At 42.4% G+C, this 22,563-nt stretch overlaps 1 protein-coding gene across 7 annotated transcripts in view; it reads left to right on the top strand.

Annotated features, from left to right (window-relative positions):
- The window catches only part of LOC108555770 (RNA binding protein fox-1 homolog 2), a 278,578-nt gene that overhangs the window by 137,101 nt on the left and 118,914 nt on the right, over nucleotides 1–22,563 (top strand). For all 7 annotated transcript variants that reach the window (XM_017911573.1, XM_017911570.1, XM_017911568.1 and 4 more), the window contains exons 3-4: nucleotides 7,096–7,359; nucleotides 8,003–8,056. In XM_017911573.1, the coding sequence (XP_017767062.1) occupies nucleotides 7,096–7,359; nucleotides 8,003–8,056 (318 nt within the window). The remainder of the gene's footprint in view (nucleotides 1–7,095; nucleotides 7,360–8,002; nucleotides 8,057–22,563) is intronic.

The raw sequence follows: 22,563 nt of genomic DNA, 5'->3' as shown, positions 1-22,563 counted from the left end.
AACCAAATGGAACGAGCAAGCCAACGACGAGACCTGAGCAACATAACTAAGAGACAGAAACATTCCAACGGTGAGATATAAACATACCAACGAGGAAGCGCTCGAGTATTATACGAAATACTCGAACGCTCTAACGAAAACAAATCGAACGGAAGTCGTAAAATTTGTGAAAGGAAAGATTTAGCCAACGATGAGACATAAGTAAACCAACGACGAAGCATTCGAATATTGTACGAAATACTCGAATGCTGAAACAAAGACAAATAGAATGAAAGAAATATAATCTGGAAGAAGCAAAATAATTAGAACCTGGAAGAAGAAATTATTGTTAAATTATTTAAGAGAGTGGACAATGGCCATTGAATAGCCATTGATCTAGCCAACGATGATATACAAATAAACCAACGACGAAGCATTCGAATATTGTACCAAATACTCGAATGCACAAACCATTAGAAATAGATTAAAAGAAATAGAATCTGAAAGTGAAAGATAATTAAACCCTGAAACAAAAAATAATTAGTACCTGAAAGAAAGAATTATTGTTCAATTATTCAAGAGAGTGGACAATGGTCACTGAATAGCCATTGATCTAGCCAACGATGATATGCAAATAAACCAACGACGATGCATTCGCATAGTGTATAAAACACTTGAATGCACAAACAATGAAATCTAGAATAAAAGAAATAAAATCTGAAAGAAGAAATAATTAAAACCTGAAACAAAAAGAAAGAATATTAACGCGGTCCTTCCGAAATCGAAGCGACAACTGGCTCGAGCCTGCACGCTGCGGGCCCCTTATATAGCGGCGGCCGGCCGAAGATCGGCGAAAATTTCCGAACTTTACCGATTCCTTTAAAAGTTACTTTTTCGCTGTAATAACTAATAATTTATTTACTTTTTTGACTTTTATCGTTAGTATACGTTGCAAACTATTTGTTATCAATGATTTTAGTTTGTTATTAACAATAAATCTATTAATTTATTAACTTTTTAAATTTACGAATACATTCTAACACAAACACGTCGTTTGTTTAAGTAGTGGCTAATAATTTATTAACTTTTTTGACTTTTATCGTTAATATACGTTGCAAAATATTTGTTATTAGGAATAAATGTAGCAATTTATTAACTTTTTGCTAATTATAGATACATTTTCACGCAAATACGTTATATATACTAGTAATAGCCTATAATTTAGTAATTTTTCCACTTCTATTAAAAATTTACGTTGTGACCAATCTGTTATTAGAAATAAGTGGAATAATTTTTACACTTTTGCAAATTATAGATACATTTAAACATTAGTATGATATTATTCAAGTAATAACCAATGAATTAATTCTTTTCTTGTATTATAAATTTACGCTCTGAACAATTTATTATTAATAAGAAATTGGGTTATTTATACATTTTTATGAACTATAACTGTATTTGAATGACGTCATTGCCAAGAATTCCGTCCATTTACCTCTCGCAGCCTCCAAAATCGTCAAATGTGTAACTGAAACATCGAAAATTTACAAAAGATAAGAAATATCTTAAACTTTGTGTGTAGCTCTTAGCTTGGTAGCGTTTCCCAAAAATTGTTCTTTGGGAAACCATACCAATTACCAGGTCTCACCACGTGGAGGTGGCTACGCATCGAGACCCGGACATGCGCCCTAGTGGCGCAGCCTACTGGTGCTACCTGTATCAAAGACAGTCTAACCTAACTTGGAGCGAATTAAGTTAAAGCGACTCTACAGACACTTAATAAATTTTCGTGTCTTAATCAAAGGGACTTCGGTTCGGTATACTAAAACTTTACCATCGCGACACTAATATACTTCATTTTAACAGACTCTAATATTTCTAAGTTCCCAAAAGATTGGGGAATGAAAAATTAAAAACGCGAGCAAGTTATAGACACTTAATAAATTTTCGTGTCTTAATCAAAGGGACTTCGGTTCGGTATACTAAAACTTTACTATCGCGACACTAATATACTTCATTTTAACAGACTCTAATATTTCTAAGTTCCCATAAGATTGGGGAATGAAAAATTAAAAACGCGAGCAAGTTAAAAATCGCGACGCGCCCGAACGAGATCGCGATTATTCGAAAGACCGACTAGCCTAGGCGATGTACTCCCGTGTACAAGGCAACTCCGTGCCTCGGCACCCTCCCGATCGGGCCTAGCTCAATTCCAGTCACTGTCGCACGCGTCAAGACTTACACGTGGACCAGAGATAGTCCCCGAACCAATGAAACTCCCAGAGTCGATACGAGGGTCCAGCCAGGCCTTGCAAGCCAGACAGACACTTCGTGTCCCTGCCCCAAGGGGTAGAACTTAATCATCCCAAGTGGTCTGACCGTAGACACTATGCCCGTCCAGCTGCAGGCCCATGCTGGGCCTCCGCATCGATTCCAGAAGAATCTCAGTGACCCGAGGGCCACCCTGGAACTCGATGCTTGACGAGATTGACAGTGGCTGGAAATGAATGTCGGTGACGAGTCGTGAGGATGACTTACGGAGCATAGAGTTACCGAGTACACGAGAGCACGTCGCGCAGGCTAGTCGGTACTTAGGAAAAATCGTGATTATCGCGAGAACAATTATGTTCTATTTGGTAAACGAGAGGGTTGAAAAGGGAGAAATATGAAATGTATATATTCGCTCCAAGTTAGGTAGCTTTCCTTTGTAAAGATAGCACGCACATGAAACTTAGTCTAAGAATATATCTAGCTTACAACTACTTATGTCTAAACGCACCTTGCGACGTTCAAGGACGTCATCTGTAGGGAATCTACAATGTCTTGAAAAACTGGAAAATCTAAAACAGAAAATATATTAAGCTGAAATAAAACGGATTAGTAAGAAAATGAAAGAGAAACGAAAATAAACCACAAGGATGGAAACAAATGGAACGAACAACCCTATGATAAGATAGAAACAAGCCAACGACGAAACATTCGAATATTATACGAAATATTCGAATTCTCAAAGAAAGACAAATAGAAACGAAAAAATGAAATCTGAATAAATAATAAAATATTAAAACCTGTAAAGAAATAAAATAATTAGCTCCTGAAAACAAAAAAAAAATTATTAATACCTGAAAACAAAAAGAAATTATTAAATGGTTTTAGGTGGAGGAGTGGGGTTGGGGTGGCTAGCCCCAACCTCACTTCGGACCCTCCACCCTCGCGCACTACGAAAATTTAGATGTTACACTCGCGAGGTCGAACTGACAAATGAGTTCTGCTGCGTCGCGTCGCCCTATATATACCCTCCGATCCGACCGAATCCCCCACCCCTATCGGAGGTTTTGGAACTTTGCGGATTTTATTAATTATTAATTTTCCGCTCTCGTAGGCAATAATTTATTAATTTTTTCATTTTTACTATAAATATACGTTGCGTACAATTTGTTAATAACAATATTAGTTTGTTATTAACAATAGGTGCAATAATTTATAAACTTTTTGTAAATTTTTGGTACATTGTAACATGAATTCGTTATGAGTTCAAGTTATAACCAATAATTTGTTATTTTTTTTCATTTTTATTATAAAATTACGTTCCATACAATTTATTAACAACAATTGCAATAATTTTTAAACTTTTTCCAATTTATAGATCCAATTTAGCTCAAATTCGTCATAAGTTGAAATAATAGCCAATAATTTATTAATTTTTTCATTTTTATTATACATTTACGTTGCAAATAATTTGTTACTAATATTAATTATAATAATTTATTAACCTTTTACAATTTATAGGTACTGTTTAACACAAGTTCGTTCTAAATTGAAGCAATACCAATAATTTATTAATTGCTTCACTTTTATTACAAATTTACGTTACGAGCAAATTGTAATAACAAATATAATAATTTATAAACATTCTTCAAATTACAGCACAATTTATATTTATGCTTTTAGAATATAAATTTCCGTGATGCATTTGTTATTTCTTTTTTTTAATTTTCATACTCTCGTACTTAAATTATTCCATCCACTGCATCGTCCAATATTTTTGACTCTGCTATTCCAAGAATATCAAAACCAAAGCACACACAGGAATCTTAAACGCGAAAAACAAAAATCGCGATGGGGGGGGGCATGCAACGAAGCCTGGCAGAAATGAAAGATCGCATAACCTAAATCCCACGGCGTGTCCTTCTATCGAGAATTCGCAAATTTAATACGAAATTGGTTACCGTAACCGTGACAGGGAAGACAGATGATGTTCGTTCCTCGCCTGCACGCTCGCGAGAGACCCTCTTAGACCCCCGAGTCTTTTTGCGGCCAGTCCTTTAAAGGAATTGAAGAGGAAACAAATGACCAGGAGTTTTCGGGAACGATAAATTCCTGCCAGGTCGGAGAGAAATCCCTATTATTTATGTCAGTCGACGGAGCTTCCGCGAAGAATCTACCAACGATTCTTCAGAGTTCGTGTTACTCGATCGCGAAATTTCTTGCGATTTCGCTGAAAAATACGACTCTTGCTTTCCACCTTCGTTTCGACAATAAAATACAAGGAAAAGGGAAACCGAAAATATTTTATACCCCCTCTATGCAACGGAGAACGTCCCTGAAATAATTCAGGGAATTTAAAGTGGATAACTAACGGGTGGCGCATAAATACTGGAAAAGGGTGCACGAGGTACCGGAACTAAAAAAAAGATAACTTCGAAGAGAGCAGGAGGGTGTACACTGGTTAACGACACGGTTCGTGTGCCGCTCGACGAATTGGAATAATTTCGTCTAATTGAAACGAGTGTTGGACGCTCGTAAACTTGCGCGCGCGGGTACAAGCGGAAAGCAATAAAAAAGTCGGAATGGCGCAATTTCGTTCGATTAAACGCGATCGGCCTCGTTTTCTCTCGTAAACTTGCGCGCGCGGGTACAAGCGGAAAGCAATAAAAAAGTCGGAATGGCGCAATTTCATTCGATTAAACGCGACGCGATCGGCCTCGTTTTTGCGAGCCTTCGACAGCCGACGTGCGGCAGCAGTGCGGCGAAATTGCGGAGAATTCGTGTACAACCCCCCGCTGTCATTTTCTCTGCACCCCCTTTGTCATTCTCGAGTCGCGAATTTTTTCGATTAACGTTCGAGTTTGTGTGCGGTGTCGTCGAGCACCGTTTCGTTATGCTTTTCCATTCGCGAAATTTTGCACCCCTGGGGAGAAAGCACGAGGAATTTGGCAGAGTAATTTCATGCAGTTCTTTGTGAGTTATTATCGTTATTATCTTTGCGTTGAAAAAGGTGGTTACCTTTTGTTGCTTTTGAGAGTGGTTTCTCTTTATTCTTGATGGGATAGAATAAAGGGAGACCGGGACAGAAATTTATTTCGAATTTTCGAGGTTTCGGGTGAAAGAAGTACTTTAGAACCTCCCCATTCTTTGACTCTCAATATTCTCCATCTATTTCATCCCCAAGATTAGAAAACATAAAGTTTTAATTCAGCATAGAGAGGTTCCTGCGTCGCAGGATGCGTCTACGAGCGTGTGCACCTCTCTTGCAACCCTAATCTCTGCTATCGACGTTGGACAGTCGATGCTCGATGAATAATTCGTGAGTCTGCCACGGGAACAGAAAGACCCGGCCTCTAGGCTCTGGCCCATCTAAATTTCATCGCGTGTACCGCATTCTTGGATGCGGGAATTAATTCCGGTTTGCGAGCGAGTCTCGCTGAACTCGCCGTTCTCGGCGATGAATTAATCGTGGTAAAAAGCGGATCTCGAACCGTCGCGATGGAGATGAAATTTTAATCGTACTTGGCCCCGGTTGCAAACTCCTTGCCGCGTAAGGCCGAGTCGGGACGTGTCGTTTCGACTAAGTGTTTATTAATGGCGGGCTCGTGGTCGAAATTGCTTTAGTTCCAGTAGCCGGATAGTTGGCGCGGCGGTGCAAGCCGCGACATACGTGATAAAGTTGAAGGTAGGAGAGGGTGTTCAGTAGCGAGGCCAGAAATTCCACGCAGCGGCAGCTGCGTCTGACTACACGCGACGTGTGTTCACTTAGCCTCGTTAGTGGCGCGAGCGAGATAAGGTCGGCCGTGCGGCTGACCACTTACAGCCGACTCTACTTGCGGCTCCTGTACAGCTTGCGGCTCCGCATTGCTAACGATCGCGTCTCGCACGTCTCTGCCAAACATCTCGGCTCGTTTTTCCGAATGCTGCTGCGAGGACTTACGTTGAATTCGATTCCAAGTGACGTCTGGGCAATTGTTGTTCGATAGTTGGGGATTGATAGCTTCGATGGGAATTGGAGAAATATTTATGGGACTATTTGCGAGATTGTAGATCAAGAACATCGTAGGAGATATTTAAAGGTGTCAAAGAATTCGGGAAATTTGGTAGAGAATTTTGAGATACTCCAGAATCATTATAGAAATTTTACAAGGTTTGATAAATGAGGATATAAGGGATATGAGGATTAAATTTAATGTTTAAATTTGGGGGGTCCTCTGCTATGGTTGCTGTAGTCAGTTGGACCATAGGTACTCATTATAACGGTGGCGGTGGAAGGGATGAAAGGAAAATGAAGGGATGCATTTCGTCCTGGGCCTGCTAGTAGACAGTAGCCATCAGTGAGGCTACCTAGCAGGTCCTGTTTTAGACGAGGATAGTATTGGAAAGTCTGGAAATGCTGTACATAGAAAGTGGAGGGTTTTACCAAGGACTTTCTTCCAAAGTCTTTCTTCTTCAAGTAGGGATCCATCTATTACCTGTCACAAATTGAAGAATCAGTTCCTTCACCCTGTACCATGGAACAATATCTTGAAAATGTATATTTGTGACGAAGAATATTCGTAGGGCTGTTTACAGAATTGTAATTTAAGTTCACCACACAGGAAATTTAAGACTGTAGACAGAATACAGGAAATTTTGTAAAGAATTTTGAAATACTTAGGTTGAAAGATCAAGTCCTTCATTTTTATATCATACCAAAAATTTCGCAGTCTACAGAACTCTTAAGTTGATATTTCATTTGATACTACGAAATCGCGTTTCGCTGGTTTATCATAGCGTTAATTAATATGTATGTATCGAACACGGATGAATTTTAATACTGACATAATCTTTGATCTTCGACGACAGTCGGAGGTGTTCCAGGCAGCAGTGGCGGCCGCGGCAGCTGCAGCTGCAGGCGGAGGTGGCCAACAACCCGCCCCCACGCCAGCAGGCAACGAGACCAACCCCGAGGGTGCCGTCGAAGGCAGTGCCCTGGTACCTGTCACTTCGGGTGCAACCACACCTGCGACCGCCACACAGGGTAGCGACCTGAAAGGTCAACCTAAACGCCTTCACGTCAGCAATATACCTTTCCGCTTCCGAGACCCTGATCTCAGGGCAATGTTTGGGGTGAGTTCTTCCATCCACGTGTCTCGTTACATCCACGCTGTCTAAATTGCACGAATTTAATCAGCAACTATTTTACGTCCACATGAGAGAAGGGGTGAAGAAATGATTCGTAAGATTTTAGGTTCCAGTGGGAAACTAAAAGGAAAGAGGAAGAACGACATGCTAGAATAGTATCGTGATTTAGCCACGATATGATTGCATTCGGAGAACAATGTTTTTGACACGTTTGCTCAATTATCGTTTTCGACTACTGGTTCCAACTGGACCAGTATTAACCCTTTGCATTTTAAAGGAGCCATTTGATAAAATTTCGAAGCACGATATTAATTAATGTATCAAATTTAAAATAATGTAACAGTGTGCGAGGTATCGAAATAAAATAATTCTTCGTGTTAATTATTATACGATTTCTTATTTACTGTTCAAAAAGTATCATTAGCATTATAGCAGACAATTTTTAAACTCGTATCCTTCTTTAATCAAAAAATCGTCGAGAGCAAAGGGTTAAATGTTAATTGTGAAATATAAAGAACACGACTGTGCACCACGATAGTCCCGCGTTGACAACCTTCACTCCTCGTCTCATCTTACCTAATACAATTGTTGACACGTTCTCGAGACAACGTTGTTTTCTGTTTTCCAGCAATTCGGGCCGATCCTCGACGTGGAAATCATATTTAACGAAAGGGGAAGCAAGGTAAGCTCACGTCGCCCTTAGGCTGCGAGCCACCCCTGTCAACCCACCCCTGAGAATACAGTTAGACTTAAGCCACACACAGCCGCGTCCCAGGCCCGAAATCCTCGTCGCCAGGATGGATTCGCGCTCGAAATCTCACCGACCCTCGTTCCTTTCCTTACTCGACGTTAATCCGACCCTCTGCTCCCCTTCTGGCTCCTCTTCTGGCTCCTCTTCAGCAACTCGCTCGATCCGACGCCACCGCGAGTTTCCCCAGGTTCCTGCCATCCCCATGGTAACTCTGAAGACTGCACGGAACAGGAGAGCATAGTCCGCGAGTTTCTCGTCGAACAACCTTTTTATCCTTTTCTCACGTAACTTCGCCAATCTTTCCGCCCTTGTGGCCTCCGGTTCGGTTCATTCTTCTCCTTTGTCCCCCAGACACCCTGCAATCATCGCGTGAACGTGACCCGATTTCTCCCTCTCTCTCTCTCTTTCTCTCTCCCTGATGGAGAAAAACTTTTCGAAAAACTCAGCGCGAAGACAACCTGGTCACGAGGACGCTCCGGGACGTCGTAATCGCTCGCTCGAAGAGACGCAGCGTCACGGGAGTCGTTTCGCTACTCCGGGTGGAAAGTTTCCCTTCACCGACCAAGGAAAAAGGACACCTCGGTCAGTCCAGGTGCTTCAGGATCGAAGGAAAGTGAAAACTGGGTCGCGACGCTGCGTCTGCTCGGCGTGCTCGTTCTTTTGCAGCGCGGTGGCGACGAGAACGTTCGCGAATCCGCGCGATACCGCTCCCGAGCGGCGCGTAAAACTGACTGGTGCCATTGTCGAGCGACCTTCCGTGCCAAGAGCGCGACCGATCTCTCTAATCCCGGCGAAAGTTATCGTACCACCTTCGTTTTATTTCGTGTTCCACCGACTGAGCTGCCAGGATTATGGGTTTATCGCGCGACGTAAAGGGGAGTAGGTCGCGTTCGAAAATCGTCGCTGCGAGGGGGATGAAATATCCAGGAGATGAGACGCTGAGATTGCGTTTCTCCGAAAGTCGGGGCTGGCTCTCTCGTTAGTCATGCCTGTCGAGGAACGTTTCTCTGGATGCTAGATTTTTCTGCCAGAGATAGCAACGAAGGACCAGCTTTGCAAGCTGATACTCCAGTCGATGGCGCCTTTCTTCCGCCATGCTGGTTTTTGACAGTCGTGTCGCTAATTTTTCCCTATAATTTCACACGATGGAGATAATAAGATCTGGAGATTATCAAACGATCTTTTGTCGGTGCATTAGAGCTTCCACGAGATGGCTGGGATGAAAGATTCGAGACTTCTTATTTCTTCAAAGATGCTCTTTCTCGCGATGCTAAGAGATTCTCGATTCTGCGAGAAGATTCTATAAATTCGGCTTTAATATTTGGAATTCTTATTTAATTTATTGAACGATTTTTAAACGATTCTCATTCGATTTATCGGGGAGCGTCAAGCCCTGTTTCGTAATTTCTGGAGTGTCCATTTCGAGCTTGCAATTCTTATTGGATCACTCGGCGAAGTTTCGACAGCCTCTAATATTTTCGATTCATCGATCCTAATTTAATTCGTCTGTATCGAATCCTCTTCCATCTCTGCCTCGAAAGTTCCAGCGAAGTTGTCTATATCTGGAAATTTTTATTAAACTTCGTTAATGCTAACGTGATTTCCCGAAATCTACCTCTCTTTCGTCACCGTCTTGCTCGTCAAATAGATCCCCGATTCTTGGGATAATTCCGCAGGCTAATTCGATAACTCGTAATTCCGACATTCAAAATTCAGCGATCTTAATTTAATCCCAAAGTCTGGCGGAATCTCGTCAGTGAAACTTCGCAGATTCGCTCCGAAGATTCGCTAACGGATCGAGGCAGACGCGAGGGCTGAGTTAGGCGAAAATGCGGGTGTAATTGTCGCGCGTTCATGCACAGGAAAATCGGAGTTTTCGCTGGAAGGGAAAAAGAAAACAAGGAATTTAGGAGGGACGTAGGAAGAGAAGGGATTCGAAGTATACGGGAGAGTTTGAAATGCAAATAGGTTTCAATATGGATGACAGCGGTCTGGATAAGATCCGCAGTAATACATCGTGCCGACAGCCGGCATCCGGTGAGCTTGCATATTCAGCGTCTTTGCGTCAAGTACACTCAAGTGCACTTCATCAAGCTCGCGCGGTACCAGTAACCCAATAGCATCGGCTGCTGACGATGTCACGCACGCCCATTGTCCAGCCGATGATCGAGCCTCCATCTCGTGAAAACAAACTCGCGTGATTCTCTATCTCGATCATCATCTTCCAGTTGAACACCGATCGTTCAACGATAATGGAATTTTCCTCCCGGGTTTTTATATCCCTTTGAAATTGCCCCAGATGATAGGTAAATATCATCGGAACAAATAGTACTGTGGAATTCCCGCCACGGGGTATCGATGATTTCATATCATCATCTTCAAGTTGAATACCGATCATTCAACGATAACGGAATGTTTTTCCTGGGCTTTTTTATCCCCTTGAAATTCTTTTAGGTGATAGGTAAATCATCGGAACAAATAGTACTATGGGAATCCCAACCATGGGGATATATCGATGATTCCATATCGTCATCTTCCGGTTGAATACCGATCATTCAACGATAACGGAATATTTTTCCTGGGCTTTTTTATCCCTTGAAATTCTTTTAGGTGATAGGTAAATCATCGGAACAAATAGTACTGTGATGATTCCTCCCACGGGGTTCAATGATGAAATGTCATCGTTTTTCGTCATTCCTTCGGGTGCGCTGCCACCGGTTGGTTATCCCCTTGTTATTGTGCTATGATGAGGTAGCAGGTAGAATAGAACGTTTCATCTACTAGTGGACTGCCTTAGACGTGGATACTTATATAGCATAGGAACTTCTATTTAAGGGAGATCGAGGATTCACCGTACTTGCGAGAAAGTCCTCGCGCTTGAATCCATCTAGCGGCGAGCGCGAGAATAATGCCGCTACAGATCTATTGTCATAGGTATAATACAAAGAAGCCTTCATCGATTGTGCCTGAATACCTGATTCTACGTTAATTCGTTTTACTTCCAAATTTGATTATCGTGATTGACTTGCATTCAACGGTATCGTAAAAAGTTTCTAGTCGCTTAACGAATTAATAGATCTTCGTTGATCAGCCCATTCGTTGAACGCGTTAATGAAAATATCCGCAACAGCGAACTCGCGATATCGGTATTCACTGCTCCGGCCAGAGGGCTTTAAGGAGAAATATCGGACCCGATATGAGTTGGGCTGCAGGGTGGCAGAGTTCCCAAAGGGTTAATTGAAGTTGGCCAGAGGGTGGCGTTGTACCTCGCGTCATAAAACTTGGCAAAGTTCACGGGGATTATGAAATCGCGCGGAAAGTTTGCTCGCGAGCAATAACGCTAGGCGAAAGGTGCTGGAAAGAAATGGACGCTGCTCTGCCGGCGACTCTGCGCCGTTGTAATTAGATCAGGAATCCATTATTTCGAGCGACTCGCCGGGAATAATGATTTTCAGAGACACCTAGCGGTGGTCTGCTTCCCGTCGGAGTTTCCAGCACTCGAGGCCGAGTTCTCGAGGACGCTGGTCGAGTAACTCGGAGGCCTCGGAGCTTGCATATTCAAGCGGCTTTCGTCGGCTTCTCGCAGACGCGTCATTGTAATTCGACGACGAGTAATCGGAAGCGAGTCTGCGAGTTCTCGCGCTCGGCTCGGCGCCTCCAGGCGTTCCTTTTAGCTCTGGTCTTCAATCCACGGGACGCGGATTGTGTCGTAAACTGAATTAAACGCGACTCTTTCGAGCAGCGGGGGTAGCTTCTTCGCGATTTTCCGTGGATTTAGCTTCGCCTCGAAGGTCGATGATTATTTCCTCGCAGATTAGAGACTCCATCCTCTGAATGGATGAAAAGCTTCCAGTCGAATTGCAAACTTTTATCTTTGCTTTACTGTCAGAGACTTCTGGAATTCTTCGTTATCTTTAGAGGAGTATAATCATTTTTATAATTATCTTCCGTAGATATTTCGATTCTTCTCGATATCTCACCGATTATATTCCAGTTGATTGCCTTTCACGGATGGTCCAACTTTCATCTGTCGCGAAGTTCAGAGGGAATCGCAGAAATCTGAGACTCGTCGCCATAATAGTCGCTCCATCAGAGCAATCAATCGGAATCGCTAATCGAATGAAAGACGACAATCGCTAATGCTGGCCTATTAGGTGACGACAGGGAGGTCCATTTCGATCAGCCGGTGGAATCCTGACAGGAAGCACGGCGCGAGTCACATCCGTCGTTGCAACAGCCAATCCCAAGCGGAATATAGCTGTTCCACTTGCAGCACGATGAAAGGGGATTAATTAAACTCGTTGACGATGGTTATCCAACGCCGACGGTCGTCCTGCACTCGTGGGCCGTGTTCTTCCTATTCTTCTGCAGCTGGCGACACGCGATCAACTCCAAACAGTCTTGCCAAGTTTTACGGATTGCTGGATAAAGCAGACGCGATAAGAGACCATGCTCCAGTTCACGGATCATCCGAATGGCTGGAGAATTTGGCCCTATCGCGGTGTCGTGGAGATTTCTCACCTCGAATGTCTCGCAGGTATCGGTTAACTGCTGTCAAGGTTAATAATAGTAACGATACTATTAGCAGTGATACTCGATGCCAAATTTCAGATGACTTCTACGTCAAAATCTTGTAATCTCGTCGAATATTAATATCGTAATTTGTAATATCGAAAATAATAATTTTTAAATATCGAAATAACACAGTATTCTAAATGACAGTGCTGAATGTCGTCATCCAAGTATACCAAAGATTGGTAAATTTCCTTATACTCGTGTCATGTATGCAAAAGAGCTGTTGCATCACAGAGCAAACGAATTAATTTTAGTTTTACCTCTATACAAATTATCTCCATACATTACGAGGTATAACGCTCGTTTCACAAGCGACTCGGAATTAGTTTGACAGTGAACGCGTTAATCGAGGATGCACGAGTTCGATCGTAACTCAAGGTTCGAATGGCGCAGTTGATCTAACTCTTATGACTTCCATTGTTACGGCAGACTTTGATTAACGCGGTGGTCGCGGTGGTTGTCAGGATTGAGCTATTCACTGTTCAGGTATGTCGGTCACGACTCGGTTAGGGTTACGAGAGCTTCATTGATGGTTGCACGTTCTTATTACCCTCGATGACACTGTACTGCCACGTTCGCTCGAATTTCCGTCATTTAGATCCATCTTCTGCAACGCCGTGTCACGGTAGTCCCTAGCTGCTGTCAAACGAGTTTATCCAGAGTTGTCAAATACGTCATTGTCATTCGCAGTTCGCGAATAAAGACTTGAACTTGGGAAATAAAGATCCTAGGCTGGAATTATAGAGGAACGGTGACAGGAAATAACGGGTAATTTGAGATCCTTTGACTGGGCGAATCCAACACGGTGTCACGGACACGCTCGTGCATGGCAGTTTCTTGGTCGCAGGTAGGAAAGCCGCTCGATAGGAAAGCGTGATAAATCGCGGGAAAGCGACCTCCGTTGGTGCGTATAATTCGAGGTACAAGTCGGCATTCATCACGCGTCAGAGATCCAGCCTCGACAATGGCACTGGCGACGCACCTTTTGCATTGCAAATAGAATGCCACGCCGGCATTCTCGGGAAATATGCGCGACGGCCGCGAACGGAACGCGTTGCCATCGCTTTTTAGCATTTAAGTGATCGCGAGGACGTGACGGGATCCCCTGGCGTTGGAATCTGCACGCAATTACCGGGGGAAAAAGGGGAGCAGACGAACGAAATAGAGAAGGAAAAGTTTGCAGGCGAGGACTTGGCGAAGAAATGGGGAAAAATTCGATTCCTCAGCGCAGCGGGATCCCGTCACGGAGCCGGATTATATTCGTATTCTTCGCGTTAGCCTGGTTAGATCGTTGGACACCGATGGCCTCTAGTTCTCCGGAGGAACGCTGATCGATCGATAACGATCGTTCGTCGTTTGAACGGAGACAGAGGCTCGTGGTGTGCACGCGTTTCGATCAGGATATCGCGGAGGAAATTTTAGGTTTAAGGCGAACGAGAGAGTGTGTGATGATCGCGCGAGTCTGTGAGAGAGACCTTTTCTCGAAAGCTTCGTCAATGTAAATGGAATGTAGCATCCCTAATGAAGTGCAGCATTTTGGAGAAGAGATACTTTGAGACCGGTGCGGACGAGTGCGCTGATCGACTCGCCGTTCTCATTCCCTTGGACAGTCTTTCTGTTCTTTGTTTTGTCGATCTGTATATGCTACATATACATAGATTGGTGCTGGAAAATTGACAAAGAAAGATACGACAGAGAAGATACTCGAGGCACTCGGTGAGCGCACTTGTCTCGCGCTGAGTATGTGCCAGTGACACGTACATACATACCATAATATAACCAATGGTGTTAGTTCTCGTAGTTGTTAGACGAGCTATTGCATTTTTACTAGCTAGCATTCCGCATTTTATCATTATTTAGCTCCCATTGGTTATAAGGCAGCTCGGTGCACCTTGCGTAACTGTGTTCGCAGCTGCTTTTGACGAACTGTGGTACCTAAAGTAACTAAAATACCAAAACCACCAATCCACCTGGTCCTCATCCTTAGAATACACGCGGCACCTTCTTCTGGAACAAACGCGAATCGCCTCCACGATTCTCTTTGTCATCCTCTCGACGATCTTTCCGTCGTCGTCTTGTACAGTTCAATCGAAGCCATCGACATCTAAAAAAGAAAAAAAAGAAGGAAAAAAAAATAACAAAAATTAAAAAAAAAAAAGAAAAAAACAGAAAAGAAAAGAAACGAAGATGAAAGAAAATTAATCAACGGCGGCTAATAAGAAGCTTCGAGTGATCGAAGCGACTTCGAAGATTACCTGAAAAGAGACAAAAAAAGGAAGGAAAAAATATTTTAACAATAATAACTGTAGATTATTTCGAAACGAGGTCGATAAATTGACGTTAATGAATGCAAAAAAAAAGAAAAAAAACAAAAAAAAGGAAAAGAAAAAATTAGATCGTTTCGAGATGGACGCAGCAGCGGACACACGGTGCACCCGGTGAGCCGGCTGCCGCCACTTCCGGTCGCGGAGGAGACCCTCGGGAGATGCTGCCCATTTGATTTGATGAAACTTTGTCACACCTCGTTTTTTCCAAAGCTACATCTAACCAACCTCCACTCTTATCCTTCTCTTTCTCTCTCTTTCTCTCTCTCATTTTCTCATTCTATATCTCTCTCTCTCTCTTTCTCTGACGAGTTTCCCAAGGCGTTTCAAGGCCGGTACACACTGTACACACCACACACATACACGTATACACACGTATACACAGGAACACGAACGCACAGAGAGACAGACACGCGCTAGATTGCGATTAGAGAGGAGGCAAAAGCAGGAGACGATAGTAATGATAACTAACCAAAACGATTAACAGCGACTTGCCTCTCCGGTCTGGTCGATCTTTCCATACCCGGGGACCCGCGTTCGAACTTTTCTCGAGAGAGACACACCTTTTGTTAATTAGTATCGCTACACGCCGTATTGTGGTTCACAGACACCGCCGCGAGTATTACTAATCCACTTGCAGGCGTTGGATCGCGATAGACAAAAGATGGCTGACCCGTTTCCCACCGTTCCCCTTCGACGTCGAAACCCTTTCTCTTTCTGTTTTATTTCTCTTCGGAAAATTTTTCGTACAATTTTTCCCGAGATATTTATCTCGACGTTGACTGTCGATTAATATCGATGTTAATAAATCCGGCGTTAAAAATAAAATAATAAAATGGGAGATTAGATGGTGAATTAGATAGAACGTTTATTTTTGGAACACCCTGTAGCCGGAAGAATTTTCTCGTCTACAAGCAGACATTTTGCATGTCACGATCCAACGCAAACAGCATGATACCGTACATATTTATATTACCATTGCATCTTCCGAAGTTTCTTAAGTATCTCTCTCTATATATATATAATGAATATCATACGTATATGTATATTGACACACAAGCACACACACGCATATATACAGACGACACGCTCCACAGATATACACACACCTGTACATGTACGTACGTACCTCTATCTGATTGTTATATCATTATTATATATGTAAATAGTAGTCGCACGCTTTTGTCTAGGCGAAGTCGAAGGTATTAATGAAACGGCCCATGCTTCTACCTCTTTTATTACTCACGTATGTGTCTTAGGATAGAGAAATGCTGCTTTCGATCTCACCAACCGTTATTGTCCGGCGTTCCAGTCTCACGTGCCGTTTGGCTCTTCTCGTTGCAATTCCTCCTCTCTCGCTCGCTCTCTTCTTCGCTCTCTCTTTCTCCCACACAGCCGGCCATTTTCCCGGCAACATAAAATTCCTCTCCGCGTGTCATCCTCGCGAGTTCGAACGCGGGACCCTACTGCGCGAACACACCGTATCCACGATCCGAGATCTCACGGACTGATACGCGCCGCCATTTTCTACCCCTTTGCTCCTCGAGTTCGTCGAAAAACATCGAAATCCAACGAAATTCGACGTCCGGAACTTTCCACGAATCGTTTCAGTTGACCAGAACGGAACCTGTATTTTTCCTTAAAATTTCCTCGAGGGACTTCCGGTTTCCAAGAGGGCCCACCTCGAATAAAGTTCTCGACATCGCCGAGCCTTGAAACTCCTCGAACCTCGAATCCCCCGGTCGTGCACCGTCTGTACGGGGTGCTTTACGGTTGTATTTAAATTACAAAATAATTTCGGGAATTATTCGAGCGGAGGAAGAGAGAAGGAAGAAGCGAGTGAGCGAGCGAGAGGATCGAAACGAGAGAGAGACACGTAGGGAGGAAAGTAGCCACGCGTAGACAGACGAAGATCTCTCGTGCCACTTTCATCGCAGAGACACACACGAACTCACACGTTAAACAGAGTACACGTAAAGTCACACACCCACGCACATTCTCCCTGTCTCTTAACTCACCCTCTCTCTCTATACGTATCTATATGTCTATATAGATGTATATAGATATATATAGGTACGGTATAAATATATATATAATCTTGAATCTCGTATTGTTTTGTGCGCTTTTATATCGCTGTTTGCCAGCTTCGGTCACGACTTCAAGTATTCTTCGAGTCCCTGTCCACTCTCCTTCGCTATTTCTCGTCGTCCTTACCCCGACGACCACACTAATCGCCGTCCTCTGACACTCCGTACACGCACGTCTAGCCACACGAACACACCGTCACCGTGCACACCGATTATCTGCTTAATTATCGCGTTGTCCGATCACGCGACTCGATCGTAGGCCAACTGCACATTTCACCCTTTGGCCACGTTAATTTCTTTCCGGAACCACGCTAGGCTCACCGGGACCACCTCCCCGTCCGCGTTCACCAGCGATTAAACGAAGGAGAAATTCAAAGCGTATCGCAGCGAGCTCGAAAATAGCTCCTCTAATTATTTTCGCGAATATCGTCACCGTTGCGAATTTCTTGGAAACGGAGATTAATCACGCCGGTCTACTTTCGTTTTCCTCCTCTTTTTTCCCCTTTTCTTCTTTCTTTTCGGCGTACAACACCGTGTTTTACACGTCGCACGATTAATTCTCTTATCTCGATAGCCTCTGTGTATCATCCAAGGCTCACGCTCACACCTGGAAGGCAGGGATTAAGCGTTAACTGGCGGCCGCGTTTCTCGCGGTGACTGATCGATGATCGCCAGAGATCCTCGCGGATCGTCGTGGATTCGCTCGGCCAGCCATCGGAAGAATGGCCGGTTTCTTCCAGCGACAGGTGCGGTAATTAATCACGAGCCGCGGACCAATTAGTCATCTCGAGATCGCATCTATTCCAGGCTACGTCTTACTTGCGCCGTATCGATTCTTCTCGATCCTCGACTCGAGTTACCTTTAACTCTTCCAACGAGTTTCCAACTATTAGTCTGACCGATATTCCGGCGGATTTATCGAGCTCCGGTGATCTCGAGGTTATGGAATTTTCGTATTCGTCACTTTCATCGTCTTCGGTGTCGTATAAGCTATTGGTTAATTTTATTTACCCCTTTCGCTTTGGGTCAAGTATGTGCGAGCATTGCTCCTTTTTCTCTACGAAATTTAGTGTCAAAGTTTAGTGTTATAATATTCGTGGGGAAATTATGTCGACACTTTCAGTAAAAATAATTGTGAATTTCTACTGTTATATATTTCAAAATCTAAAACAGTGTAATAAAATATTACAATGGAATATCGAATAATATACGTTGCATCTGTCAAAAATTTCCATCGTGGATTGCTGTCATGGAATGCTCAAAATGGCTTCTAAATACTCGTTCTTATTTACCCCTTTTCCTTTGGGTCAGGTGTATACGAGCATTGCTCCTTTCTCTCTACGAAATTTAGTGTCAAAGTTTAGTGTTATAATATTCGTGGGGAAATTATGTCGACACTTTCAGTAAAAATAATTGTGAATTTCTACTGTTATATATTTCAAAATCTAAAACAGTGTAATAAAATATTACAATGGAATATCGAATAATATACGTTGCATCTGTCAAAAATTTCCATCGTGGATTGCTGTCATGGAATGCTCAAAATGGCTTCTAAATACTCGTTCTTATTTACCCCTTTCTCTTTGGGTCAGGTGTATACGAACATTGCTTCTTTCTCTATACAAAATTTAGTGTCCTAGGTATATCGTAGTGTCGAAGTTTAGTGTTATAGGATTGGTAGGAAAATTATGTGGACACTGTCAGTAAAACTAATTACAAATTTCTACTGTCATATGTCTAAACATCCATCACATTGTAATAGCATATTTGAATAGAAAATGGAGTAATATACATAGCTTCTAAAATTTTCAATGAAATGTTGTGACGAAGTGCAATTATTGTCACAATCGCTTCTAAATATTCGTTCCTCCCAAATTTATCGAGCTTATGGAATTTTAATGTTCGTCACTTTCATCGTTTTCAATGTTGCATAAGTTGTTGGTTAATTTTATTTACCCCTTTTTAGGTTAGGTATATGCGAGCATAGCTCCATATTTAATGCCACAGGGATGTCATAGTGTTAAAATTCAGTGTTACAGGATTGATTGGAAAATTATGTCGACACTGTCAGTAAAAATAATAGCAAATTTCTACTGTTATATGTCTAAAAATCTATCACAGTGTAATAGAATATTAGAATAGAATATCAAATAATATACGTAGCTTCTAAATACTCGTTCCTGCCAGATTTATCGAGCTCCGATGATCTCGGGGTTATGGAATTTTGATATTCGTCACTTTCATCATCTTCAGTGTTGCATAAGCCATGGTTTAATTTCATTTAATTCACCCCTTTTGCTTTAGGTCACATATATACGAGCATTACTGCATATTTAGTGTCACATGGATATCATAGTATCAAAGTTTACTGTTATAAGATTGGTTAGAAAATTATGTCGACTGTGTCAGTAAAAATAATTGCAAATTTCTACAGTCATGTGTCTAAAAATTGATTACAGTTTAATAGAATATTAAAATAGAAAATGGAGTAATATACATAGCTTCTAAAATCTTCACTGGATTGTTGTCACGAAATGCTTAAAATCGCTTCTAAATACTGGTTCCTGCCATTTCTCAGTGTCATCGCAAAGTCAATTTCGTGCGCAGGTAACATCGTCGCGCTCAGCCCGGTTAATCCCCGAGAAATGCGTCGCGAACGCTAATTACCCGCCAGCGACCCCAGGCGTCGGGAATATCATTATTCTCGTGTCTATGGCTCCGTTGGCAGCCTCGGAGATCTCTCGCAGAGAGCACAGGACTCTCTGTACTAGCCACGGAAACACCTCTTCCTCTTCTTCTCGTCCGAGTCGATATTTCCTCCGAGCAGCCGTCGACCACCCGTCTCGTCTCTCCCGGCTCTCATCCCCTCGGTGCCATATTTACGCGCAAGCATAAGCTCGAAACGCTTTCCGTTCGTGTCAGTGCCGTGGGTGGTGAAGCTCGATTTTCAATTGCAGGCGGGAAGATAAATTGCTGGATAAGGTGGCACGATTTCGTTCGTGACAGAGCTCAGCCGCTGGCTTATCGGTGAACGAGTTGGTTGTTTTTCTAATACTCGCTTCCTGTCGCGAGGTCCGCCGGGAGGATTCGCGAAACGGGGGTTCGCGAAACGATCGCGATAAATTAATGGGGTAATTAGCTTTTTTCACCGGCTCGCGTAATCGACCCTAAAGGGCTGAAAAATGGCGTCGGAGATTAAAAATGATTTCTGACCGGGCAGCGAGCCGCGAACTTGGCGGTTTCAACGCTTTTATAAACTTGCACGATGGTCATTTTCCACAGGGTAACCCCCGATGGTATAAATCCGCCATGATACTCGCATTTTTATTGGTCCCCGGGATTATTCAGCGCAGCGATTCCGGGCCCTCGTAAATTTCAATCTCGAAATAAATCTGAGGAAACGCTTATTTACCTTCGAGGACTGTAATCAGCGTCGTGGGACTATAATTATTTTAATATCGCGATATGTAAATGACTTTCGGGCATTCCGGGAATTGTGTGAAATATAAAATACGAAAGCTTCGATTCATTCTAGTCCCGTGCTTCGTTCCCGAAGGAATCGAAGGGGTAGATCGAGGGAAAAAACGGGAAGAGTCGCGAGAGTTTCCGGGATCGTTTAAATTTTATGGTAGATTTAAATCTCGAGGCGAAGCTGCGGGAACACGCGTTCGGAACTATAGTCGTCAGCTTGGAACTATAATTATTTTGATACCGCGATATTTAAATAACGCGGAAAGTTAGGACGACGTGGAACATAAAATAGGGAACCTTCGATTCGTTCTAGTCTCGAACTTCGTCCCCAAGGGACCCCTAAAACTAAATTGAACGTGGGGTTATTCGATGGGGGTTGAAATTCGCGCTTTCAAATTTTCATAAATTTAAATCCCGGAGTAAATCTAAAGACACGTTTACTTATCTTCGAGGACTATAGTTATTACCGTGTATCTATAATTATTTTAATACCAATGTACATAAATATTTATATACATATAAACTATACAGAGAATTCGAAGGACGACATAAAATTAAATATCTCGAGCTTCACCACCATGTAGAAAAATTTTCTGATTATAGATCAATTGAAAATATGGAATCGCTATAAATTTATATATATATGTAAACGATACAGAGAATTCGAAGGACGACATAAAATTAAATATCTCGAGTTTCACGACTATTAGGAAAAATTTTTTTATTATAGATCCATCGAAATTGTGGAATTGTCAAAATTTATATATATATATGTAAACGATACAGAGAATTCGACGGACGACATAAAATTAAATATCTCGAGCTTCACCACCGTTTGGAAAAATTTTCTAATTATAGATCAGTTGAAAATATGGAATCGCTAAAATTTATATACATATATAAAGGATACAGAGAATTCGAAGGACGACGTAAAATTAAATATTTCGAGCTTCACCACCATCGCCACCATTAGAAAAATGTTCTAATTGTAGATCATTGGAAAATATGAAATCCCTAAAATTTAAATATATATTTTCTTCATTCCCTTCCATTCTGGTACATCGAAATCGCGACTTCTTCGAATATTTCTTCCTTTTTCTCATTCTCTTGCAATAACCTCGGGATCGTCTTGATTAAGGGGGTGAGAAACGAAGGGGCGCGACCGCGATTCCTTTTTAACAGGATTAACGCGAAGCCCGTAGCCCTGCGTTCGAAAGATCTGTAAGAGTCCGGCGTGGATTAATTTCCTGAAAGAGGAGAAAGAGGCAGGCACGATCGCGGCTTGCACGCCAGCCTTAATTTTCCGAAAGCCGATAAGGCTTTAAGCAGGTTTTCGCTGGGATCGCGATCTCCAGCGTCACGAGAGCCGCCTCGAGAAGGAGGAACGCCTTCGTTTTTCGTTATCCCGAAGGAAAATCGCTGGGCGAAAAAATGCTCGGCTAGATCTCGATCATCCTTCACGGTTCGAATTTTCGTTGGCATTATTTTAGAAATAATTCGCAAGATTGTCGGCCACCGGGGTTCGTGATGCATAAAAATAGGGAGTAATTATTTTCGTAATTGTATAGAAAATGCTCGATCCTCAGGGGTAAAGTAATTAATTCGTATAAATAAATTTTTCCCTTTATTTTCTCTGAATTTACCGTCGCATCGACAGAGCATAATCATTAGCGACTCGTTTCTAAATTTCGTACAAATATCGGAGGGTGTTCTCGGCGTGTTTCTATGATGATAGAGAAATTTTTATTTTTGTCTTTGTATTCCGTGTATTTATTTATGTATACACGAATTTATTTGAATAAATGACGATCGGAATAAAATGATTATTAATATTAAAAGTATCGGAAAGATATTGGGGCAATTGGGGTGAGTAACAGTGGTCCAAATGTTATTGGTAGTATCGAAAAATCGGAAATGGCTGAGGAATTTTAATATTTTTTTATTTTAATATCTGAAGTCGACGAGGAATTAGAAATAGCCA

This window comes from Eufriesea mexicana, unplaced genomic scaffold (assembly GCF_001483705.2).
Source record: "Eufriesea mexicana isolate 0111107269 unplaced genomic scaffold, ASM148370v2 scaffold265, whole genome shotgun sequence".
NCBI lineage: Eukaryota > Metazoa > Arthropoda > Insecta > Hymenoptera > Apidae > Eufriesea > Eufriesea mexicana.
Note: the sequence above shows the minus strand (reverse complement) of the source record. Positions and strands in the feature narration are given on the sequence as shown.